Source organism: Melozone crissalis, unplaced genomic scaffold, assembly GCF_028551555.1.
Source record: "Melozone crissalis strain CALT ecotype California unplaced genomic scaffold, PUWL_Pcris_2 ptg000023l_1, whole genome shotgun sequence".
Taxonomy (NCBI): domain Eukaryota; kingdom Metazoa; phylum Chordata; class Aves; order Passeriformes; family Passerellidae; genus Melozone; species Melozone crissalis.
Window position 1 is genome coordinate 24,472,677 of NW_026535801.1, and position 27,530 is coordinate 24,500,206.

At 37.9% G+C, this 27,530-nt stretch overlaps 1 protein-coding gene across 1 annotated transcript; it reads left to right on the forward strand.

Moving 5' to 3' along the window:
* The first annotated feature begins 705 nt into the window (after positions 1 to 705).
* Positions 706 to 27,438, forward strand: IFIH1 (interferon induced with helicase C domain 1). Its single transcript, XM_054278237.1, has 16 exons — positions 706 to 1,155; positions 2,915 to 3,071; positions 4,747 to 4,917; positions 8,798 to 8,878; positions 12,287 to 12,507; positions 13,257 to 13,467; positions 16,513 to 16,730; positions 18,204 to 18,320; positions 18,796 to 18,919; positions 19,004 to 19,234; positions 21,263 to 21,519; positions 22,975 to 23,124; positions 23,835 to 23,996; positions 24,329 to 24,519; positions 25,284 to 25,377; positions 25,475 to 27,438. Exons 1-16 carry the CDS (start codon positions 706 to 708, stop codon positions 25,655 to 25,657), a joined length of 3,018 nt encoding a protein of 1,005 aa, XP_054134212.1. The 3' UTR covers positions 25,658 to 27,438.
* Positions 27,439 to 27,530: the final 92 nt, after the last annotated feature.

Below are 27,530 nucleotides of genomic sequence, written 5' to 3' on the forward strand. Positions count from 1 at the left end.
GGCTTTGTAAATGTAGTTCTTTCAAATGTGTGATAGGCTCTCCAATCCTGTTGGCCCCTGGACTCTACAATTTTTCAGTCTCTTGAACTGCCCCGGACCAAAACCGAACACAGTAATCCAGGCACTCTCTGTTTATCATTTTGCTTTACCCCAGAATCACACTGAGGTTCCTCAAACCTCCACCATGGAAACCAAGATTGCTTCTGAAGCTCAGTGACATGTACGGTATGGGTGAAACCCCATCTCAGGGAGAGATCTTCCATCGCCTCAGACATCAACCAAGCACCTCCTATTGCTGCCACTGCGTGCCGGGGCAGCAGCCAGCGCCCAAAACCCTGACACGCTGTGAGCAGCCCGGGAAGTGAGCACTCATGAGTGGAAAGTGAAAGAGATGTTTCCGTTTATGACTGTGTTTTTCAGCCCACGGTTACTGTCAAAGGTTTCGTTACTGGCAAAGGTTTCGTTTTCAACACTGAGGAGTGGCACTGAGCAGTGCCCGGCGCGGAGCTGCCCGGCCCCGCCAGCCCCGTCCCGGCGAGCCGAGCCCTCACGCACCGCCCTCCCCAGCGAAACCAAAAGCGGCGCCGGTGCTGGGCAGGCCGGGCCGGGCCGTGCCAGCGGAGGGTGCCCGGAGGGTTCGCGGAGGGGCCGCGGCCGCGCTGCTCGCCGGGCCCAGGCGCAGCCCCAGCAGCGGCGGGCGCCGCCATGGCAGAGGGCAGCCGGGACGAGCTGTTCCTCTACATGATCTACTGCTTCAGGCCGCGGCTGAAGCAGTTCATCCAGGTGCAGCCCGTGCTGGACCGGCTGCCCTCGCTGAGCGCCGAGGACCGGGACAGGGTCCGTGCGGCCGCCGAGCAGCGGGGCGCGGCGGCGGGCGCCGAGGAGCTGCTGCAGGCCGTGGAGCGGGGGCCCCGCGGCCGCGGCCCGATCCGCGAGTTCCTGCAGGCGCTGGAGCACGGCGGCTGCAGCCTGGCCGCCTGCTACGCCAACCCCAGCCTGAGCCAGCTGCCCTCGCCGGCAGAGGAGGCCGAGCACGACCTCTGCGTGCACCTGGTGCAGCTGCTGCACGGCACGCTGGTGGACAGGATGCGCGCCGGGCCGGTGGCCGAGAAGTGCCTGCAGATGGAGATCTTCCAGGACGAGGACGTGGAGCGGGTGAGTCCGGGCGCAGGCAGTGCCACAGACACTGGCCAGCCCCAGGGGCTGTGGGGCAGGTAGGGAGCCACAGCTACAAATGGCTGAGTAAATGCAAAAAATAAAAGGGGAGTTCCCAGACTTGGGGGAAAATAGATAAGGGGTCCAGGTAAGCCGGTGAAGACTCTTGACAATGGGCCAGCAGGTGGCATGCCAGCTAAGAGCTTGGCAAAGAAAAATGCCAGGAACAGAGGGCTGGACCAAGACAGTGTCTAAGTGAAGAAATATGTCAGACTTTACTTATCATTTTGCCACAGACCTTAGGCTCAGAAGATCATTGTCTTTTGGCCCTTGAATCATACCAGGAAGTAGTGATGGTCTGTAAAGTCCTAAATAATACTGAGTTAAAATAAAGCAAGATTTTCTGTCCCCTTTTTTGCTATAGGTTCACTGAGGACTATCACATTAGACAATGACGTGAGCAGAAATACCAGTTGGACAAGAACTAGGAAGTGTTAACCTTTGATGAGAATATTGTCCAGTGTTGATTCCACCTGGCTAAGAATGACTTGCCTGGAATGTGAATCCTATTTGAAACTAAAAAACAAAAAATTGATATCCTGAAACAGTGCTAGAACAAATTAAAATAATAATTGCCATAGCAATAAGGGGAAAACTGGTAAACTAAGGGTGGAACTAAGTCACATTTGCACTCTGAGCCTTTGCATGCGCTTTTAAGGACGTTTTTATGCTCCATCTCAGTTAAATGGCTGTAAGATACATAATTTTGTCTTGTGACCATCAGGTGGCAGCAATGATCAGACGCACCCTTATTAGTAGGGAGCCAAGCATGGTAACACAGTCGGCAGATACAGAGGTCTTTTAGGAAGCTACTGGCTCCATTTCCTGATAATAGGTCCTCATGTTCCCCTGGGTCACCTTTTTGCTGCTGGTATTTCCATCAAACCATTTAATACCCTTCACAATCCTGCCAGTTTAAACCCCAGTGGGGTTTAGGCTTTCCTAATGTCTCCCACTTTCCACACACTTCCTTTTAGTCATGTATCTCAGTCAGGTGTTCCCACTGCTATGCCTGCCCATTTCCTTGCATGTCAGAATGGGTCATTCTTGAGCCTTGAGAAAATAGCCCTTGAGACTGATCACCTGTCTCAAGCTGCTTTGTTCTTGGGGTCGTGGTTTTGTTCCTCATGCTGTCAAATTTTGTCAAATTCTGCTTGTGACAGCCTTGGGAAACAGTTCCATAGCTTCTTTGAGGGCAGTAGCCTCTTTCTAGAGGCTCAGCTATTGTATTTTTAAGTGGGAGTTGAGATGATGAAGCCAGAGTTTAAGAAGGAAAATGTTCTATTTTATGTATGAGGTCATGAGCTTTGATAAACTGTGTGACACCATTTCTCCTTAATCAAGCTTGCCTATTCCCTAAGCCATTCTAAACACTAGTTGTTATTCCACAATACTAATAACTATTATATAGTGGTTACTGTTGCAACCATTGTCTGGTACTACCAGTCTCTCCAATTAAGTTCCAGATCACGTAGGTTTCATATATCCTACACAAAACCAGATGGAATGAGCATGAGGTTGGACAAAATGGCAAGAATTCTCTTCTGATGAGTGTCAGGTCTACTTTATATCTTTATTATTCAGTATGCTTTAATTATGACAGGGGAATGCTTTTTGCACCTATACTATTCTTATGAACGTCCTCAGACCATTTCCAAAGTCTGTGTGAGGGTTGTTTCTGGTCTTTTATTTTTGCCAGATCCAGACTGTTATTGACAATCGTGGGAACAGAGATGGTGCAAGGGAGCTACTGAGCAGAATAGTCCAGAAGAAAGACTGGTTCTCTTCTTTTTTGATTGCCCTCCGTGAAACCCAACATGAAGACCTTGCAGATGATTTAAGTGGAAATACAGGAGGTAATCACCTTGTTTCACTGGTACAGATGTGTGGATTCCCACCATATTATTTTATTGAGACACTGGGACTGATGCTTTTGTTTGTCCAGGGATTTCAAAATCAAGTTATGTAACAGTTTAATTGCTAGATTTTTAAATACTGAAAATCCTTATTAAGCAATATGAGAATTACAACAGTATGGATTTAGTTGAAATTAAACTGAATCTTACTTTTAAAACCCATTGGTTTTCAGTGTGATTTTTATAATCATTCATAAACATACTTTAAAAATTAATTTGAACAAACAAAACAGACTTTACCTGAATTTCTTCTTCAGTACAAGTGTTTTCTTTACAGAACAGTTTACAAATATTTTTGTCATTTTAAAGTACTTTGCATACGTTAAGACATTCAGAAGTCTCAAAACATTATAAAATTTACTAAAAATAATGCAATAAACTAGTAAAGGGGCTACTCCTTTTCATTCCCGTATAATGTTTATAATACTGTAAAGTTATCCCATTCTTAAATATAAAAAAGAAAGCAGCCCCTAAATAATTTATCCCTTATTTTTGGTCCCCATATGTTTTATAAAATTTTAGTGACTAAATTACTTTAACAGATTTCCCATTTAGCAGCTTCAGCCTGCTCACTTGAGGAGCAGAGCTGTCTCTGTGCTTTTAGTTGCTGCATATGGGTCAGAGCATTGAGGTAAGAGGCACATGAAGGTGTCTCTTCCAGCTTTGGACAGAAATCAGACAGTGTTCTCCCAGACACACACAGGCAGCTGTGAGATATGAGGATGCAGTTCAAAGATGGTTAGTTGAGTGTTGCAGTCTGCAGGCCAAGACCAACCAAGTCTGAACCTCAGATCATTTTGAGTGGAACTTAGGTGCTGGGAATAGCTCAGCAGCTATTGTGATCCTAATTTTCATTCTGTGTTGCAGCTGTGTGAGGTTTAAATTATTGTTTTCACTACTTTGCCATCACTAAGGCAAACAAAGTAACAAAAATATAAATTATTAATATTCTTTTCTTTTTTTTTCTATTTTTTTCACATTTTGCATTTCTGAATTTTTAGTATAGTGCAGACTATATAGGTTAAAACTGAAGTGGACTACTGAATGAATACATTTATTCCACAATTTCTTTATAATCTTGGGTGATATAGGCCCCAAAACAAACTGTACAGACTGATGTGTAAAGCATGAATGGTGTTGCTCTTACCAGAGGATAAGTAATTTTCCATGTACACAGTCCTGTATGTGTGTAGAAATGTAAAATGTGTGGTTGCAGGAGCATGCCCTGACATAAGGTCCTAGAGAAGAAACAGCTTCATTGGGCATTGTGGATGAAGAACACTGCTGCTACATTTTGTCATTGCAGCTTGACCCCCTGTGATTTCTTATAGTAAGATATGTTGTTATTAGCACAGAAATTGAGAACTTCATAAAAAAAAATCTATTAACCTCTTTAAATTTAGTTTCTAATTGTAAATTAGTAAATTCTTAGCAAATATTTATATGAAGGTCAAAATTCCAGACTATAACATTTGAGTCAAGACCAAGACCATATGTTATACTGTTATGTGCCTGATAAATACAGGTTAGTTCTGTGTTTTCTAGGCTCCACACTAAAAGAAATGAAATGTTTTATAGAACTGCCTTAGAATTTCTCTATATTTTCTGGGAACAGAGAATAAACAAAGTGGGATGGAGCAGACTACGAGTGAAGAAACAGAAGTTACAAGCCAACCAGGATACGTCACAGAGGAGAATTTGAAACAGGAAGAAAATGTGGATGACAGTTTCAGCAGTGAGAACAGTCTGTTGGAAACACCCATAGAAAAGAATTCTGTGATGTCAGGTTTGTCTACTAACTGGTATTATGATCTGGTACCTGTGTGAATAAATGAGTAGTTTTGAAATACATTTCAATACTTTTGATAGAAATATTAATATTATTAGGTTAGTATTTTATTTCACACCCATCCATAGTAGGCTTATACTATCCAATGACAACATTAGGTTAACATTATCAACTCTGTACAGTGTTAACTAAGTTTAAGATAAGAGGAATGTTTTTATGCCACTAAAACTGCAGCTCTATTTAAAGTGCTTCTTTCTAGAAGGCTGGAAATGCTGTATAGAAAAGCATTTTTGTTTTGAGAAGTCCTTCAGTGTTGTCCAACAAGTAATTTTTTCTGTTCATTTTAAGGTTTTTTAACTTACAGAATATCAGACAACCTTTCTCATGTCACATACACACTCAGAAGTATATTTTTAGTAAAAATGGTTAGGAATGGTTGTAGCCTGTTGTTCATTTAGACCACTCTTGAAAACATGCCTTGGGAGTTGATTATGAGTGACAGCAATTACAGCAACAATGCCCAAAAACAGCTGTGAACCAGTGATTCAAACATGCACTGCATGATTCAGGAACCGTGTGTGTTCCAGGCTCTCATGGAGCTCAAACAATAGTTACAGCTAAAGTTAATCCTGCCTGAAATTATACCAGTGGGCTTTCTCAGCCAGAGGAGTAGGACAGCTAAGGCTGCTCTCTTTTTATCAAACATGGATAACTTTTAAAAAATGTCTCTGAAAAGCTGGAGCCTTTCAATGTGCAACAGTAGTAGCCTATTTCTCTTTTTGCATGATATTAACAGGATGTCACACTGCTTTGTAGCAAGTACAGCAAAATTATCAACTTGGTTTTCCTGGGTTAGAACATAATATGTCAGTATAAAGAAGAGGTGCCAAAAATTTAATGATAATTCAAAGCAGATGAGACTGGATTATTCTTTCTGGATAAAGCTAAGGCTCTTATTGGGCCTACTAAGGGTAGGTTTTCATTGCTGTTGCACAGCCTGATCTTTTACTTGACTCTTTTTGGGTTGAGAATTACAGAAAATGAGATCTATCAGTTATTAACTAGTGTGCCACAAGCTAATTGTAGATAAAAAACTGTTCTCAGCACAGAACTGGAATTAATAGAGTGGGTATTAGCAGTCTGGGCACTTGAGCAGATCTGTGCAGTGAAATGGCTAAGGGGATACAGAGTACGTGTATTCCATCAGTTTGTTTCAGATTGACTTCAGTCTCATGTGGACTGTGCACCTGCAAGTAATTAGAGCAAATCTCATTTGGTTTCAGGTGACAGTTCATTTTTTCTGATCTACACCAGCTCTGTGATATGAACCAAAGTGGTGTAAGTGTGGACAATTGACAGATTACCTGAAAACATGCAGTTCTGAGATGAACCAAAGCAGCAGTGTAGATGCAGGGTCACAAGGGCTGCCAGGAGGCAGTGCTGCTTGGAGATTTCTGCAGAGGAGCTGCCTCACATTCAGCCATCCTCGAGTGCAGTAGCCTTTGATATTAATGCACTTGTACACTCAGACTTAACAGCACTCCGGTCTTTTTTCATTTCCTATGACCATCCTTTCTCATGATTTCATAAGACAGCAATTTTAGACCAGGAAGATTAAAATACAAATGGAACCCAGATTCCAAGTGAGCTAGGAACCCACCTAGTTTGTAATTTGATGCTGTCAAGTGTACTCAGTTTTGCAGTACAGTACTACAATTCCTTTATGTCTTGAAAAGGACATATTTCAATAAGAAGCTTTTCAGGTAATTTGAAATTACTGCCATTTGCATTGTATCTGGAGCTTCCTCTAACCCTCTTATTTAGGTAGATGAAACAGAGACAGTCAGAAGGTATGAGAGCAGTAAGGCCATAAAAACAAGTAGAAATAGGTCATTGAGCCTAAGAGACAACTAGAGAAAAATTGAGAATGCAAAAACGCGGATGAGAAACTTCACACACAAAATTGCACAAAAGCAAGTAAATTCACTAGGTTAACACGGATTAACTTGCTGCAGTTACCTATATAAACACCAATTTAAATAACAGCAGCTCTCTTTTTCAAGGCTTGCTTGTCATTGCATTCCATTCCATTGTCTCTCTACTTATTTAGTACTCAGTGTAAAGTGACTGAAAATCTTCCTGTGAAATCATCCTGTGAAATTCCACATTACAATGTGCAAGCAGGACTCTAAGGGAAGATTAGCAGAAGTGATAAAAACAGCTGTCAGGATAATAACTCTTTTATTTTCATTTTTTTGAAAATGCTTACTGCTTTGGTTTTTTTTAAATTTATTTTCTTTTAAAATAATTCAAGTAAGTTGCCACAGTTGAAAAAGGAGAACGTTGTTCTATTCACCTTTCTTTGGAAGATGAGTATTTTACATTTCACATCATCACTGATGTTTTCTGTTGACAGATTGTTGTATAAGGCATGCTGCACATTGTAATTCAGATAATTGTGTACAAAACACTTTATAGATTCATATTCTCAGGACTTTTAGAAATTCATTTTAGATGGGACACCATATGGAATAGATACAGAGAATTTTAATTTTGTCCTATTTTTTCCCTATTTTATGTGGATTTCTGGAAAGTGAAAGCAAGAGATAGCAGTGTCATCTTCATAGCTGGGAGTTCTTACTAATTCTAGTAATTAGTTTGTCACAGGTCTTTGAACATGGCTTGTAACTGGTGAGGTTTTCTTCTTTTTTGTGCCTTTCTGTTGACTGCATTCATTTGTTAGAAAAACTACTAATGCCTGACTCCTAGTGGTAGCTAAGATAGCTTCATAACTTTACTGAATGCAGACTAGGTTCAATTTCCACCTCACTCACGGAGACTCTATAGTGTGTATTTCAGTCATTCCCTTCTAGGACTCCCTAAGTGCTAAATTCCATTCAGTGCTCAATTCTCATTCACAGAATCTATTTTGCCTTATGAATATTTTTTTGGGGACAATAAGTTGTGAAAAATATGTCTATGGACCATAATAGGATATTCACTGGAAATAACTTGATGGAAACACAGGCTCATTGTTAATTGCTCTTGCTAATTAAGCAACACTGGTCAACCCTATTATTCTGGCTGATTCCATCTGACGCTGTGGGCTCAGTTGCAGAGTGCTGTGGGCAAGCTGACAGCTCAGGGTGATGCTGTTGGCGGCAGGTTTTCCCGGGAGAGCTGGGTGTCTCTCTCCTCAGACGCTCTGGGAGGGCTGAGCTTTGGGAAGCGCGGATTCCCGAGCGGCGCTGGTGCGAGGCGGGCCCGGCCCGGCAGAGGGCGAGCGGAGCGCGGCCATCCCCGAGCGGCGCCGCCGCTGCTGCTCCGCGCGATTCGATGGCCCCATCGCTGCTCGCAATTAGTCGGGAACTGCGCTTTGCTCTTTTCATGTAATACCAAGAAACTTAAAAAAAAAAAAAAAACAAAAACGCAATTCTGGTTTTGTTTTTGTTCTGCTGCGTGTAGCTTTCATGGCTTGCAGTGAGTAAAAGAGAAAGTTCCGTTTGCCCGCAACTTTTTTTTCTTTTGGCTTTTCACCTTTCTGGAAAGATACAGTAAAATAGGACTAAAGGGGATTATGCAGATGATGATGTCTGGAACCCCTGGTTTTAGGCAATAAATCATGACCCATGCCTTACCTCGGCCATGCTTTGGATATTAATCTTCCACTCCATATTTTCTCCCGCAAGAAAATTAATTATATTGTTCATTTTTTTAATCTCTACCAAAAATAGAGAAAGTTAGATCTCAGCCATCCCCGCCTGACATTCATCTAACCTACTTTAACAACTCGGGGGGAGAGCAAACAATACACAATTGCCATTAATATTTGTACAGCAAATGTATTATGCTACATTTCTTTGTGTTTTTCATTTAGAGTCAGATGTCTCCATAGGAGATGGAAGTGTCAGTAACTTGAATGGAAACTTGGAACAGAGCTGCACAACCAGTGATTCAGGTACGTTTCCCTTCTGTTATTATTTAGTAATTGCAAAGTAAGCTCTGGGGAAAGTATTCTGTGAATGGGCTAAAATGAAACTCAGTAAAGGGCTTTCTTTCACTGTAAACTCTAGATACAGTTTGTTCAAATTAATTTACTTTGTTGGAAAACAGATGCCATTTTAGGCATTTTAGGTCCCGACCATCTGGTAATGGTCTGGACCTAAGTCCTAGCCCCAAAACAGTCAATTTACTGAGATCATCTAACAGGGCTCTAGACATCATCATCGTACTAACTGGTCAGTGAGGCAGAATGATGAAATCACACAGGCTGAAGGGACTAGAAGTCAGCCAGTGCTGTCACCTGGACAGATATTCGTAATGCTGCCACACAGACGTGTTTCTTTTGCTCTCAGAGAGGGGCTAGATTGTGCCTGGCCCCCACATAGGGTGAGAGGGAATAGGAATGTTTTAGAGGCAGTGAAGGTGAGCAGAAGCATCTCCTGGGTACCTGCAGAACAATAATGAAGGTCCACTTTGAGCCCAAGTACTTTAGTAGCCCTGTTTGTAAAAGCAACCTGAGCAGTGGGGGTTGCTATCTGAGGATTTTTGTGAACCTCACATTTAAACACATGTGCATGTTCTAAATACAGTTTTAAACTAGATATTGGACTGTGTTTAAATGATACTTAGCAGACAGGTATTATCTTGCTATGTATGAAGTCTGAGTGAAACTATACATTGCTGTTGTAAAAAACATCCCAGTATTTTTTGTCTTTTTTCTTTTTTTCCAAACCTCAGGCAAAGCAAACTGGGAGGTGTCCACTATTGTGATGAACCTGTTTGCCTCTACAGAATTCAAGAACTACTTTTTGGAATCTAGATTTTATAACATTTGTGCTGGGACTATGTCTTGTACAAGGGCTAGACAAAATTCCAAATGCCTTTCAAGCCAGCTGGGCCTAATAAACCTAGTATCACATCAGTAAGGTCACTGTAAATGTTACATTTCTTATACCTGCAAAGTGTTCATTATAAACACTTTTTAAATACTTTGAAGCTTTAAAGTATTAAAATCCACATATTTTATAAGTACACAGAAAATTCAGGATAGCTCAGATCTAAATTGCTACACTGCAGCTAAGATTTTAGTCTGTATGTTGCTAACTCAAGAGAATTTACTTTGCACTTCTTTAGCAACTGAGGAAATTCATCAGTCACATTGTATTTTTTTGCTCACTCTGTCACATGAAATGTCTGGGCACTGGAACTTCTCTGTTCTGTGGACAGACAGACACACTGTATCAGTTGCTCAGGCTGAGCCAGGCTCATGACATTTGGCAGAATGTATGTATGTGAGTATGGCCTCATCCTTTGAGATTGCTGAAGTATTTCTCAGTAAGCAAAATGGGCATTTGCTGTGTCCAGTAATCCAGAAAAAAAAACCCAAACACTGCAGTTTTGTGAAGAATGGAGAACAGATTTTTTCAGTGTTTACTTGCTATATGTTCTGTATTCATGTGGTTTTTAAAAGCAAGTAGTTTAAAAGTTTTTTAAAACATCCATGCTTTTTAATCATGTCTAGTAAATTCAGTGAGAGCAATAATGAGAAAAAATTTCTAAGGTGCAGATGCACTATTAGTGGATTTTGTAATTTGAAATGTTACAGTAAGGCTGTTGTATTAACAAAGAAGTTCATTATTACACTCTGACACTATTTGGATTTTAATGCAAAGAATCATGTGGATTCAGCTGCATTTTTATGTGCAAGGTTCATTTCACATTTTACAGAATTGTGTAGTTAGGACAGTAGAATAATTACCGTGTTTCTTTTAGCCCAGAGCAGCAATTCACATGAGCCTTGTATGAAGGCAGACAACTTCCCTAATGCTACACTGTGCTTGATGAAAAATCTTTAAGTATTTAATTCTTTAATCTGTGAAAAGATTCCTGTATTAGCCTTTATCTAAACAAGGGCTGAAGAAGCTAGGAGAGAGCTAAGTTAAATATTTTTCAGGCCTGGACTGTTAATTGAGGATGTTAAGGAACTGAAATTTAACCAAACAGATGGGTGATAAAGTGCTAGTTTCAATATGATTGAGCTATTGAATTTAGCCAACCAGAAAGCAAACAAATGCTCTTCCTCAAAAGAGAGTAGTAGAGTCAGATAAATAACAGCAAGTACTCTCTGGTGCAAATGTCCCTGTGTCCAGGTAGCACTGCACTCTCACTAAAAGGCAAAACAAGCAAAAAACACTTTAGAATGGCATTCAGATGTTTCCATCAGCAGTGTTTTATCAAGCTTCATTACTTTTTGTTAGTTTAATTTTATTTAATGGAATAAGGAATACTAGAAAAATATACTTACTTTGTGTGTAATGTATCAGTGATAATAAAATCCTCATGATTCTGCATTGAATTATATCATCAGGAAACAAAACTAGGGTTTTTCTCCCCTAATTTTAATCTAATAGAATGAATTTGCATTTTCTTCACTGAGGGAAGTTAATACTTGAAGAATGATCTAAACTTGTTTGTAGCAAAAAACTCCCATGAGAACACAATTGAAATAAATCATTCTGATATAAAGATATATATACAAGTTCTGACTTCCTAAATATATGTAAACTCAAGAGACTTGATATGCTTTTCTTAAGGCTCAAAGTAATTCAACAGTATTTTTTTTCACTTTTACATTTAGAACATTGTTTCTTCTGCAAGCAGTAGATCTAAACTCTGCCATTGCATTTCCAATAAGAGATGGAAGGCTTTGGCCTTAGGTGGCAGATGTAAATGGCTTTTTAATGAATATCCAATTGCATTATGTATGTGTCAGGCTAAGAAACAACACAATCTACCATGAGTAGGTGTGACACATTCTGCAGTTAGCTCCATCTTGTATGGGCAATTGAATTTTCTTATCTATTTGGTCTCTATGCTTTATAACTCCCTTGATCATTTTAAATGTTCCATATCTATTTTTCTTTCTATGGCTCCATTTTTCATTCTCTGGGAAGTATTTATAAAGGTAACTCCCTTGGAACCAAATAAATTTCAGTATTTATAAAGGAGAACATCACAGAAGCTTGGCTAGGTTATAAATACCACAGCTCCAAACACAACCTTTGTTGGTCCCAGTGCTACTGAACTGTATCACTTGAATTTATACCTAATAGCAGTCATTTCAACGTAGATGGGGGAAACTGTACTGTGGTTTATTCCTCCTGCCCTGAGTGCTGACTGGATGGAAGCAGTTCTGATCCAGAGTGGCACAGGTCCTCAGAGCAACATTGTCTGTGCTAGTGTGCTGTTTCTATTCATAAGATGCTTCTGAGTAAATTAATATTTTTCCCTTTGACATTTTTTCACTCCTCTAATACATGTTCTGTGCCTCCTGTTTGAAACTTATATTTCATTGTACCCTTAGATGAAGATGAAGTGGAGAGGAGAGCCTCACCTGAGCCAGATCTGACCCTGAGAGATTACCAGATGGAAGTTGCAATGCCAGCATTGAATGGGGAGAATATTATCATATGTCTCCCTACAGGCAGTGGTAAAACCAGAGTGGCTGTTTACATTACCAAAGATCACTTGGATAAGAAGAGAAGAGCATCAGAGCCTGGAAAAGTCATAGTACTTGTTAATAAGGTAAGTTGGTCCATTTTTTAAAGAATAATATTTTTCAAACATAATGCATCGTTAATACAAACATTGTAAGATGAATATAAAGACAATTCTCAGCTTCTCCAGGTATATTTTGTTTTAAAGACATATAGATCTAGACTATCATCTCCATTGTGCCATCAGCCTTGTGTAAGCACAAATTACGTTAGTGTACCCCAGTGCAAGTGCAAATTTAGATGTGCTGTAATAACCATATTATTGGGAAAAGTACAATTTCATTTTGTAATGAATTTTGAAAAATAAAAATATTTTTCACATTCTGAGTTTCAGTTTGTTAATGAAGGCCACCTGATGAGTCTTACAGTAGTAATATATTGTCAGATTTTCTGATAGTTGCTTTATTTTTTTCAGTTAAATTTAGCATATATAAACTAATCTTCTATTGTAATATCAAAATATAGAAATACATTAAAGAATTTTACTGAAATTATAAACAATGTCTATATTATCTTATAAGATAAATGTGAAAGCACTTTATAAGCTCAGTTAAATAGCCAGAGCATGCATGGTTTGTTCATTCTTTCAAAGGCTCAGTTAAACCAAAGTTCTTGGGACAAAAAGGTTCCACAGGAGAAGTTGCAGGGGAAAATTGGTTTGGGGATTTTTGCTGCCTAATTTTCTTTTGTTCATCTAACAGCATTTGTGGCAAACGGACATGTATTTTTAATCCTGTGTTTAATATGTTTTAAACTCTTTGAAAACTTTTTTCTCAGGTTCCATTGGTAGAACAGCATTTAAAAAGAGAATTTAGTCCATTTTTGAAGCGTTGGTATCAGGTTATTGGATTAAGTGGTGATTCTCAGCTGAAAATCTCATTTCCTGAAGTTGTCAGAAGAAATGATGTCATCATCAGTACAGCACAGATCCTTGAGAATTCGCTGTTAAATGCATCCAAGGAAGATGAGGAAAGTGTCCACTTATCAGGCAAGTATTTTATTCTGAAATTTTTACAGAGGGTATAAAAGTGTGTCTCTATTCTGGAAAGTTGCAGAGTAAAAATGTGCCACATTCAGTAGGGTTTTTTCAATTTACTCGTTTTATAAATACAAGCTGTAGTAAAATCATATCTCAATTAACAAGCATGCAAGCCAAAATTAGACTCTGTACTTTATTTGTACTAAATACTTGTCATGCTTCCTATTTTATCTAAATAAATTCTTAAGCACAACTTTGTGCACATGCAGTTGTACTGGTTCCACTTTCCAAGCTTGGCAGAGCGTTAAATCATATCAGACAGAAGCCATATACAGGATGAGAAAAAAAACTGTCAAAACTCAAATGCACTTGGTAGTTTGAGAAGTACAATGGAACAAAAGATAAAAGCCAATCTGTCGTAAAAGTTATATTCTTTAAACTCTTGTAATTTTGCTAAAATACAGCGATATGATGGCTTATAACTGTGTCTCTCTGAGCTCAGCAGATATAAAATTCTCCTACAACACATGAAGGAAGTTGAAGAAAGCAAAAGATAAAGAAGGAAAGATTGTTTTCCCAGAATGCTGAAGTGGCAGGTGATCTAGAAGATCAGAAAGGAAATTATATTATCTGTCAGGGAGGTACAATTACAGCAGCCCATGAGGTCAGCTTCCAGGTTTGGGCTGCAGTGACCTTCCTCTGTGAGATGTTAGCTTCTCCCTCTATTTGCCTGCAATCAGCTCCTTTTCAGATTGTGAAGGATGTAGGGGAGTACTGTGATATTCAAAATAATGGCCCTGAGATAAAAGTATTGGTCTGGATGTCACCTACAGCAGAGAAAGCTGAGGGGTTGGTCCATGTCTGTCAGTGCCTGGTGCTGACTGGGGTACTGCTTGATCCAAACTAACTCCTGCAGAACCACTTGGTACCTCAGAATTGCATTCCCTCCTTCAGAATGCCTTGTTATTAACCTAGGCTGAGTACCAGCAATTTTCTTATACTTATTTCCTCTCCACTGCATCTTAAGTTAATAAACTTTCCTACATCTGAATCATTTTGGAATGCTGTATGGAGGCATCTGAACATTTCTACTGGAACTGCTGGCCTGTTTAGAACTGGGCTGAGTCCCAACCAGATTGTGTAATGAAGTGGGTTGAATGGGTTTCACACTTTGTGAAGTTTCCTTCATAAGGAGCTACATTTTTTCCAGAACTCAGGCTGCCCTGCACCTCAGGAGTTTTTTTCCGTTCTATTACACCTGTGCTCGTAGGTTCAGCTGGACCAAAGCCAAGCAAGCATGAGCACAGCCAGCTCCATTTCTGTGGCTGTGACTTGGGTAACTCACAGCCTTTATAAATCATCCTGATTAGTTTCAAGTTTTTGTCCAGATTTCTCTGCATACTTTTTTCATCTGTTTCCACAGAGGTCTGCATTACACGTGATATGGAATTCCAGCCTCAGTGAAATGATGGGGACTCTCTTAATTGCATTTTATCAAATGTTTACTCTCTTCACCTAGGGCTGAAATCACTGTATGGAGTTTCTAAAAGCTGTGTATCACTTCCTTAGTAGAAGAAACACATCCTTTCTGGTAGGTTAGTTTCTACACAAGTAGTTATAGAATATGCATGATGGAGATGATGGTCAAAATCAGAGGCAGTAAGTTCATGTTGGCAGAAGAACTGAGCAACTGCCAGCACTGCTTCTGAAATCTTGCAATGTGTAGAAATCTTGGAAATAAATAAGAATTTAGATTTGAAACTACATCACTTCAGTCCATACTGGCTTCCTGAATCACTCTGAAGGCAATCAGCTTTCCCCCGTGACATGGAGCATTGGCTTTGCTAGCAGAAGTGTTTGGTGTAGACTTTCCAATATAACTTCCTTTGTTTAGAATCCATCCTTCTTTAGGTTCTTCAATACCAGCTGAGACTGATTTAGCTCTCTGTTAATTTCCAGCTCCTGCTGCCAGTTGTTGTAAACTGACTTATAGTGGTGCAACAATTTGAGCACATCAATATGTTTACGCACAATGTGTAAACAAGACCATGGAAATTGTCCACATTAAAAAAATATGTAGAAGAGTTTAACCCTGATCATTTCAGTGATCTGCTTTACAGTCATGTCCACAAACTGAAATAAAATTGTTGGAAACAATGTAAAACTAGAGAGTTACTGGCCAGCTACAGAAGGACTGGGAGCTCCTATAAACCAGTTTTGCTGCTAGAGAAACAGAAAAATGTTCATGATTCTTTCAGCTCAGAACCTTGAAATGTATGTCACTGGCTGCATGTGCAGAAAGATTAAAGATATGTTTTCTATATCTTTTGAGAAATTTGAAACAAAAAATAATTTTATTTTTCGTCGCTGTACAGTATATTGCTTGCATGTGAATATACTGTGACCAAAAAGCACATTACACCTGTCTGAATTTCCATCAGTTTCCTCCGCTACAAGAGAGAGATGAGCGGTAGTGCTCCCACTAATCTGTTTGTTCTTTCCAATAACACATCCATAAAGTAATATAAATCTTTTAACTGGACACTAATAGGGAGGAAATCTCTGTGTTGCTACAAAATGAAGCATATTTTGACCACAGCAAGCCTTTCAAGAATGTCTGAAAGGCTTCTAACATATTATGTATCTTCTCAAAAGCAAACAATATGTAGTTTGTCGAACACAGTTATGGACATAAAAGATAGTATTGAGTTCAACTATGATATGTTCTTACCACTGGTAAGATATGAACAATATTTCTCTGAAATTCTTTATATAATCAGATTGTTTTTGCAAAAATATAAAGTCTTTTTTTTCCATTACATGAAATGTAAAACTACTTGGCACATCAGGACTGTAGCAAAAGTTCCAAAGTCCATTAAATATATTCAGCATCCATCCACACCTTTCTCCAATACTTCAATTTCCTAGTACATTAGTTCTCAGACAAACTGATGGGTTCTTTTCAACACCATCCTTACTTGTTACAAGATTTAGTCACGCAAATTCTGCATATGAAATAGAATTATTCACTTTAGGAGTCTTTTTTTTTTCCAGATTTTTCCCTCATCATCATCGATGAGTGTCATCATACTCAAAAGGAAGGTGTCTACAATAACATAATGAGACGTTACTTAAAAGAAAAGATGAAGAACAGGAAGCTGGCAAAAGAAAATAAACCACTGATCCCACAGCCTCAGATTCTGGGACTTACAGCCTCACCTGGTGTAGGAGGTGCAACATCCTACTCAAAAGCTGAAGAGCATATTCTGAAAGTAAATAGCCCTAACACTTACAATCCATCAAAGGGATATTGTCTTCTTCAAGTAAAACTTCTAAAGCCAGTTTTAGGCTCCAAATAGACAATCTGATTTTTTTTTCTTGTGTACATGGAAGTCCAGCTCATAACCATTAAAAAATAATGGACATCCATATACAAATAAAGGTTACTTTACAGGAGGAGTAAGGTTACTGAAAAGGGAAGTTAAATAGTTGCCTCACTTGAAAAAATTCCCAAGATCAGAAGCAAGGAATCCACAGTGTAGTATGGTTTTAAGGTTACTGAAATTCTTATTATTCCATTGATGGCTTATAATTTACTGTGTATTCCTAAATACTAGAGACACAACATATTTTGTATCTGTATTTCTAGAGTGACTAAGATGAGCATTTTTGTGAGTCCAAAAAATGAAAAACAATGTTTAATACTTAAACAAACAGAAAACACTTGTGAGATACAGGTAGCATACAAATATGTTCTGGTTTTTTCAGTTGGAGTTACTCATTGAGGTTGCATGAACACCTGACTAAAGATAGTCTGTTAAACTCTATACTTAAAGAAACTATATTTTACTTGAAATTAAATGGTTTTGCATTAGTAATAGAAAAGTAGAATTTAGCCCAGTATGGCAGTGAAAACTCCTGACTGGTAAATTGTACCAGAACAGAATGTGATATTGAATTAGTGAGGCCTGCAAGAATGTGTTATGCTGTATTGAGGTAGACAGAATTTTGACACAAAAACTTGCTAGCAGAAAAAGTAAATTCCTTTTCATCAGCTCTGAATTCCTAGCAATAGGGTTCTGGGATTTGCATCAGAAGATTAATCTGAATATGCAAGCTGAAATATACAATTACCACTGAAGACATTAAAAAGTTCCCCTGTCAGTCTTCCTTTACCATTTTCTCTGCTCAGAATAATGTTATCATTTCCCTTATTACTTAGTGACATGTACATATTTTCTCCTTGGAAGAGGTCAAAAGCAAAAAAGTCCAGTTCAGTTGTGTAGTTAGCACAGAAATTCTTTCTATGTTTTCCTATTCCAGGAAAGATTATCTCAAATTAGCTCATAACAGTTCTTACTATTATAATTAGTCTCTAACATTTATCTTCTATTTTTTCTATTTCACCATTATATTTATTTATTTTGTGCTCTAAAATCTATTCTTCCAAAGTACCGATGCTATATTTCCTTCTCAAAATACTTGGTTTGCATCCTGATCTACAATTTTTTTCCTGTATGCATGAGTGACTTCTGGCCTAAAAAGTAACTTGTGCAGTTTATCTCAAATGTTTTTAAAAGACTTGGACTTTCTTGTGCTGATACTGCCTTTATCCAATTTTTGTGGGAAGAAAGTCAAGTCATATGAAACTCAATATCTAAATAAGAAGCTCTGTTGCATTAATTCAGTTTTCATGTGAAATACCTTATTCAATATTAAAGAAAAAACATTTTGTCTTCTCCCAGATCTGTGCCAATCTTGATGCATGTAGAATTATGACTGTTGAAGAGCATGCCTCCCAGCTAAAGAATCAGGTGAAGGAACCATCTAAGAAGACTGTGATTGCAGATGACAAAAAAAAGGTAAGTTTTTTACAAAAAATCAGTATTAAAGTTATATTCTCCTTTAAATATGTCTTGTACGGTATCAAAAACTTTTACCTAATGCTCTTTTTCTATGGACTTCAGATGATCCAGAGTGCTAATTTGAATGTTGTTGCTTTCCTCTGTTTCAAAAAGTAGCAGTAAAGTCAAACAGGACTAAATGTTTACTCATGTCAGTTATATTTTGAGTTATCTGGTCAAAAGGCCTTCTAAAGCTGAAATATTTGTATTGAAATGATGATATTATATTCAGGTTGTTTTTTTTTTTTTTAAAGTGCTGTTTCTCAGTATAATTTTTGTGATATTCTGAACCGTATATACCACTAAACACACTTAAAAGCCTTACTTCTTTAGTTTAAGGTTTATGTTATAAAAAATTACTCAGTGTGGTACTAGCCAGTGTTTTTGTTGCCAGAATGTGCTTACTTACTTTTCCTGATCAATTTATTTCTAGGATCCATTTAAAGAGAGAATCACTGAGATCATGACAGAAATACAGAACTATTGCCAGCTGCATCCAAAGTCTGAGTTTGGAACTCAGACATATGAACAGTGGGTGATCAGAGAAGAGAGAAGAGGTAACTGCATAGCAAATATACCCCAGCTTTGGATTTCTTTCTGTTCTATATTAAGACCTTTTTTGTATTTTTGTTCCCTTCTAGCTGCGAAAGAAGAAAAACGGAGGGAACGTGTCTGTGCAGAGCACTTGAAGAAATACAATGATGCTCTCCAGATAAATGACACCATCCGAATGGTGGATGCCTACAATCACCTAAATAACTTCTATAAAGAGGAGAAAAGTAAGAAGACAGTAAGGAGTGATGATGATGATGATGAACCAGCAGTATCAAAACAGGATGAAACAGATGAATTTCTAATAGGTTTATTTCATGGTGAGTTTGAAATACATTGTGATATTTAATATTTGAAATCCATAATTGTGCACTAACATGGTTTACATGGGCCCATTAGTTATTGCCTCCTGGAAACTGCTGTGTTGTTTATTATCACAGTGCCTTGATATCCCAGTTCATACACTTTCGAATGCATTAAACATCATAGTGGGATCATGTCATAATAAGTAACAATGGTTCTTCACCTCCCACCCAAAGCCACCTTTGTTTTTGCTGCCTGTAAGTAAAAGCTGTTTTCTGCTTTTATCCAATGAAGTGTCCCTGAGGACACTCTTAGCAGATACATAAAATATGTATTTCAGTAGACACTCTGGGGGCGTAAAAGGTTGAGCAAATGGAATACAAAAGTAATGACTTTATGAGTTCTTAACCAACCCTTTCTGCCAAAGTTTGTTTGTCTATGTACTAAGAAAGGAAAGTGCGGACTTTAAGTTAGTTTCAGGCAAAGAACATTTAGTTAGAGAATTAAACAAAAGATCAAACTGCAAAGACCAAAGTTTTTTTTTCAGATCAGTCACCTTGGAACTAGGCTTCATTCATTAATCTTTTTTACCCAGATTTTTTCCTTTATTGCCTTTGCAAGCAGAAAGAGCTAGAGAAGTTTGCTCCCATCACCCGTGGCTCTTGGGTGGTACAAACAGAAGTAGATTATACTGCAGAATGTGACCCAGCTTCGTGTATTCAATGAACTATAAATTTTTCTCATTATTGTTGAGAAATGAAAAAAAAAAAGAATGAAAACTATAAGTTAGATAATGTCAGCATGGTTTTAATGACTCTTCATACATGTCTATGCTTCCTTGTTTAGATTTTCAGTAGTGAGCTGTTGCTGAGAACCAAAAATTTAAACCAACTAAAAATGAAACTCAGTTTCATAAGTGCAATTTCTGGTTGCTTTTATTTTTGCAGGTAAATGAAATCCAAAGAACCTGCCAATGAAAAATAAATTCCATTTTTTTAGGATTTTACCACTGAAAGTGCTAGGATTAATAGAAGAATGTCTAAAATTTCTCAGCTTTAAGAGCAGAATTCATCTTTGGGTGATAAGTGCCATGGGGCACTTAGTGTAGGTTTAACTAAGGTGGAAAATTGTGGGAGTTTGTTACATTTATCTATTTTTTCTATGTGTTTCTATGTTTGATTGGATTCAAAAATATGAATAAGGCTAGTCATAAAGTCACTATCTAGGTAGAGTAACAGTTTGTGGTACATTGAGTATGATTGCCTTGGACTAGGTACACTGCAATAGTCTGCACAGGGTCATGACATCAGTGTACTAACACACCAAGTCCCTGCCTTGAAGTGTTCTTGTGTTTCATAATCATCTGATAATGACATAGGTTTTTAAATATGGTAAGTTTTTAAGAAATTTAAAACACAGAGGAATCCTCCTTCCTTCTGGTCAGTAGAGCCAGTTGAAGAGAGTCATTCATTTGACAGTTCACTGAGTGCATTGTAATGTCTTGGAGCTGCAATATCAATGACATTCCCATGCTAGTGTCTGCTTTACTGCATGTTTCTAGTGGGGATTCCTACTTTAATTCGTGTCCCATGGACAATTGATGTCTAAATTTATAAAACCATTACCAGCTCCAAGGCTGTATATATTAATCTGTTTCTCCTTGTAAGACATTTTTCGATTATTTTAAAATAGTTTTGTAAATATTATAAGCTGTGATTTAATTCTTTATTACTGTGCATTTGACTCTGTACCAACTTTGTGTGTATAGGCAGGTTTTTTCCTTTGACTTATTCTTACTATGAAATACAGGCAAAGTGTATGATAATGGTGATTTATTTTGGTTGATTAGTATGTATTTAGTGACTATAAACTAACTTCAGAAATAATTGGTATGCCCCAGCTCGTCAAACTGAATGTGAATTAGCCATGCTGGGAGAATTATATAGAAAGTTGCTCTTTGCTTTGTAGGTTTTAGGGTTTATTTTGGTTCGAGCTGTTGTTTTACATAGCTACATTTTCTTAATTTACATCTGTTCTTTTTAAAGCAAAAAAGAAACAGCTGAAAGAGTTGACTAGAAATCCAGAAAATGAAAATGAAAAGCTAACGAAGTTGAGAAATACTTTAATGGAGGAGTTCACGAAGACTGAAGAACCTCGAGGAATCATTTTCACAAAGACTCGTCTAAGTGCCTCTGCTCTTTTCCAGTGGATTAAGGACAACCCAAAATTTGAAGAAGTGGGAATTAAGGCCCATTATCTTATTGGCTCTGGACATAAGAGTGAAACGAAGCCCATGACTCAGGTATAGAACGATGCATGTCAACATTACCTCTTGTACATGATTTTGGAAAACAGCTTGTCTTAGTCCTAGGCCAGTGAACTGAAGTTCAGAGCCCAGAGTTCTGATTTCATACCAGCCAGCAACTTATCTTCATAAAGATAAATGAATAATAATGTTGACTAAAAGTGAATAATAATGTTGGAATAATTTTATTTCCACAAGTAACAAGATTTTTTGGCTTTGGATTCTATGGCAATAGGAGTAGCCAGCGTCCGTTGCCTCGAGTAGTGTATACTCAAGAAGGACCCAAGTTATAGCAAGGCATGGGAAGCAAAAGCAAACAAAATGGAAAGAGTAAAAATGCAATTAAATGAGTTTATGCTTATCAGGATAACAGTAATTCACGTTATATTTTAGCTGCTGAATTGAAAAATAAGATTACAAAGGTGATTATTCCTGTCTTTTTGTACTATCATTGCTTAAATCAAATTACACCAGTTTATATGGATGCTTCACACTGATGCATAACCATTGAAAGAAAACTTGCCAAAATTGATACTGAAAATATCACAATTGATCACTCAGTTGTGTCCATCTGTGTAGCATTACGTTGATTCCATACACCACATCTCTCTGGTGATTTACACTTGCACTAAAAACGTTTTCAAATCAAAGTACTTTGCGTCTCTTCTGTTCTCGTCCTTACTCCCATATCAGCATTTAAGCAAAAATAGTGTGTTTTGCTGCTGGGCAGAGTCCATTTTCTTCTGCTGCCCTCAGTTTCAAGGAAAAATTCTCCCAAAAAATTCTCTCCAAAAGTTGCTTGACTTCTATCAAACTTGGAATTTAATTTCTGTGGCACATTACACAAACAAAACCAATGTCTTCTGCATTTTGAAACTGAATATAGCAAATAGCAAGTTTCTGTTCCTCTGCTTAAGCTGGTGACAAACATCCAGTTGATTCAGAAGTCTGTGATTTAGATATTTTCTTTTTAAGTGTATCATTGTTGTTCTTTTTGGTGCTACTGAGATCACCAGAGTTAGAGTCTCCATTTATTGTGGAGAATTTTAAGTGCTTTAGAACTAGAGCTGGAAGTCTGTATTCTAATCAGAAATTACTGAAGTGATAAAAATCTTGTCTTATGGGTAAGTACTTTAAAAATTTCAAAACAATAGAACAACTATATTATCCAATCTCCTAGTACCTATGACATAGACTATGAAGTTCCAAGCCCAGTTACCATAAAAGGATTGGATTCTGCTCCCTTCTCCCTCAAAATATGGTGCTGAACTCATGTTATATTCAATAGAAGCTCCTTCTTTTGCAGGATGCTTAAATGTGGTTGTTAAGGCCACTTGATGTTTGGCACTCAGCTCAGAAATGATGGGACTTTAATTCCTGAAACTCGCTAATTAGAGTAAACTGTTAACAGAAACTAGTACTGAAAGTTAATTTGATGATTTTAATTTGCAGAATGAGCAAAGGGAAATTATTGATAAATTTCGATGTGGAAATGTAAATTTACTAATTGCTACTACTGTAGCTGAGGAAGGCCTGGACATCAAAGAGTGTAACATCGTTATTCGCTATGGCCTCGTCACCAATGAAATTGCTATGGTGCAGGTAGGAGTTTTCTGCACACATACCTTATTTTAATAATGCTTTTCTTTTTGCAGTGGGCAAATGGTGAATCATATACCTGGCATTCAGAAATAATTTTTAAATACTTGAATGCTAAAAGAGAAAATGCTCTTGCAACAAGGTTCATTTCCAACTTCCATCCTCAGTCCATATGCAGTATAAAATTTGCCTCTCTCTGTAATGGTGTAGCATCAGTTCAAAATTCTACACAAATGCTAAGCTCTTTTATTAGAAGAGATACAAGAATATGGTCATCAGACCAGTTGATACAAGAGGCATTTGTACCACCAGTGTCTGGACACCACACCATCATCAGATAAAGAGAGATTATTACATATCAGAATACCAGTTTGATACATGCTTTCATTTAACTTGTGAACACACATATTTATATATTTAATATTTAAATGCATGCTTATATTTTGGCAACAAAATGTTGTTTTGGCATTGCAAAACAGGCTAGTCCCAAATCTCCTGAGCAGTTCTCACAGGTATCATGGATGATACTGCAGAAATAGTATGGGTTATTCACTGATTCTTTATCTGTCTGAGTTAAATGGAAAAAACTGCATTTTGGGGATAGTGAAAGTGGAATAGTGCATATCTTCCATTACAAAACTAGAAAAAAATTGTTGTGTGATGTAATAGGGAGTATTGTGGTGTTTATTTTTTGTGTTCCTTGCAAATTGTAGGCTCGTGGTAGAGCTCGAGCTGATGAAAGTACCTATGCTCTTGTGGCTTCAAGTGGCTCAGGGGCTGTTGAACGTGAAAATGTTAATATTTTTCGTGAGAAAATGATGTACAAGGCCATTCAGCGTGTCCAGAAGATGCCACAGGAAGAGTATTTAAATAAGGTATTCACTGCAACTCTTCACTTTCCCTTTAAAGAATACTGATTTATATTGTCTGGAATACTTTCTATTTGAAATCTACTTAGAGGGGAAAAACTTGAAATAATACTTGTTACTACATATGGCTTTGAATTCTTTTGCCAATATTTGTTTTATAATTTGTTTTCTTGTCCTTTAGAAAAGTCTGGTTTTCTGTTGGTAAGGGGAAAACACATGAGCAAGGGAAAATTGACTAGAAGTCATGTTGACAGTGAACTCAGTAAAATAACTGAGAAAGAAAACTATAACTGTCATTCCAGCAGAATGTTACAGTGCTCTTACTGATCTGTTTCTAGATTGAGAGTTTCCAGTTGCAAAGTATAGTGGAAAAACAAATGAAGGTGGTGAGAGATCAGCGCAAGACATACAAGAAAAATCCTTCACTAATAAAATTCTTATGCAAAAACTGCTCCAAGCCGATATGTTCTGGAGAAGACATACAAGTTATTGAAGACATGCATCATGTCAGTGTGAAAAAAGATTTCCAGTAAGTGTTTATGAACTACTTTATCTCTTTCAGGCAGAAACAGATTTTCCTTTCATCGAGGCTGTAACAGGGCCTGTAACCCTCTAGGCCCTGCGAGAAAAAAAATAGATTATTCCAATATTGTTGGGTCCTAGGCTCTATGGAGTTTACAGTTAAGGAGCTTGAACAAAATGTTTGTTCTTATTCCTGATTTCAAGGTGAATTGAGTTTAAGACTTCAAAAAAAAGATGCAGCTTCTGTGGTACTATTAACTAGGTCACTTACTATGTAGTATGGTATATATTCCATTCTGCACAGGCTAATAGTAACCTTCAGGATCAAGTACTCCCTAAATAAATGATTCAAGAATGTGCACTTACTCTGCAGGTCTGGGTAGTCAGAGCCAAATGATTCTCTTAAAGGTTAAGATTGAACTACAGGGAATAAAAAGAAATCCTTTAATTTTCAGGTATTATTTTGTTGACAGTTTCATGGCACCTGAAAAAACAAGCTTGATCTGTCTGTTATTAGAACAAGAGCCTGCAACTCCCACTTCAAGATGTGTGAGGAAGCTCCTGATAGGCAATGAAGAGGGACAGGGAGTACATGTGTATTTCATCCTTACTTAGGAGTATGAAGCATGACCTTGCATTTTCTCAGACAGTCAGAGTCTATGACTTTTTGGGTTTCGTACCTGATTTCAGCAGTCTCAGTCACTGTTTATATATGTCTGTATGTAGCATGGAATAACCAGTGGATTCTGATGTGTGCTGTCTGTTTTTCAGAAGTCTGTATCATACAAGAGAAAATAAAACACTGCAAGATAAGCATGCTGATTACCAGACAAATGGAGAAATTATATGCAAAGACTGTGGACAAGTGAGGAACATCTTATTTTCATACTCTTGTCTGTATTTGTTTCTGTCTAATGATCTTGCCTTTTTTTACCTGAAATGCAATTTCCTTCTACTTGCAGGCTTGGGGAAATATGATGGTTCATCGAGGCCTTGACCTGCCTTGTCTAAAGATCAGAAATTTTGTGGTTGTGTTTGCAGACAAGAAAACAACAAACAATATTTTTAAGAAATGGGGAGACCTGCCTATCAGGTTTCCTAGTTTTGATTATGCAGCTCATTGTCCTTCAAGTGATGAAGATTAAGGATTTGGAATGAAAATAAAAGCCCTTTTCAACTTCTCTCTGTTGATCAGAAGCTCCTGTGTCCTATGGAGCATGCTGCATCATAAGCACTGTGAAAGCTCCTGGACATAAGGAAACTGTCCTGAAGACAAAAAGCGAAACAAGAAAGGAGAAGGACAAAGTCACACAGCTGCTATCTGCACTCAGATTTGTACTCCTGGACAAAGATGGCAAATGCATTGCAGTCCTGTGTATTTATGGAACAAACTCCTGTCTCTTTTCACTACAAGATGACAACACTGTCAAAAGTGTGTTAGATGACCTGTTGTCGATCCCAGAACATTGAAAACAGAGCTCAAGATATACCATGGTCATTATTTTCTTCATGCTATTACCATTTTGAAGGTAAAGGATCTCAAAAGAGGAGCCATGTAAAGAAGATGTCACCCCTTATTTCTGAATCACTGTTGCTACGTCAGTGTTTTCATGACTGAATTCCTCCCTTCATAAATATAGCTGAAAGCTCATACAATTTGACAGACTAAAATTAGGTTTCCCTCAGAAGACATTTCCAGAAATCAAGCCCTTAACCTGAAATTGATTATTTTACTGTCCAAGAAGCACATTGCCAAAGTGACTCTCTGTGTGTCGGTTTCATGGGATTGTTAGCCTGGCTACATAATGAGGTGTGTATTTTTTTCAATAAATTGCTATACTAACATTTACCAACTGTGATACTGTTAATTCTCTTCCACTGGAAGTATTTAGACAGTAATAATACCATAGCCTCATCCTAGAAATTTAAAGGGTAATATTCTGACTGTAAAAATAGCATGTTTCTCCATATTTATCTCATGGACAGATTTCTCCTCCCATTTTGCAAGTAAGATATTGAAGAGTGGAAGGAAGGTTTATTTGTTGTTACAACAGTAACTGAATTAATTATTAGAATAGCCTCATGGGAAATCATCCAGATATCATTCATCCTCTGAGTCATCTCTGGATTTCTTTATTAATGAGTTGTTACAGGTAAATAAATGCAATATAATGCTCTGTACATAGCATTTTCAAGTATCTGAATTAGTTTATTCACTACTTTTAAATAAGTGTAAAACACTGGTACAAATACTACATAATTTTGTAGATTTCTGCTGCGTCTTCAATCAAATCAATTTCCATGCTGAGTAGATTTTCTGAAATCTGAGCTTTTTACGCTTCCCTTTACTGCAGCAACGAAAGTAGATGCAGATGAATTTCTGCACATGTGCTACAGACCTGTGTGACAAACATACCTGGGCTTCTTGTAGCTCACCTGGGTGCTGCTGTTACACTCCCAGTTCCTAGCGTGACTCTGCCACATTGTCACTAGAGCTTAAGGAGTGTTTGCACAATCTCACTTCAGCTAGTGCATAATGAACCTCAAATCAATCCTGCTAGTGTGTAAGGTAATGAATTTCCAGTCAAGTTATTTTCTCTGAATGGGGTGGTAAAAGACACCCATATTGCCCATCCAGAGAGTGTGAATTTGTAAAAAACAAGCTAAATTGCTGTATTTTATCTTCTGCTTAGCTCTGCTTTTATTGCCTTTAGGGACTCAATGTCCTCCAGGGAGTGTGACAAATCCTGATTGTATTTACTACTTACAGTTTTTATTAGTTCACAAATGTGGAAAGAAGAAAGTCATTTGGGGATTTGTCTGGCTATGTGTATGGCTGCTTAAGAACTGGATCAACCTCAGTTGTGTGTTCATTGCTGTGTCTCCTTTTGGTCTGGTGTCATGCACAACCTACATCTGTAAATCTGCATTTACATCTGTAAATCTGCATTTCCTCACGTGTGAAGAGCAAATACTTCAGTAACCTTCGAGTAGTTGCTTAACTAGTTCGATAGCTGC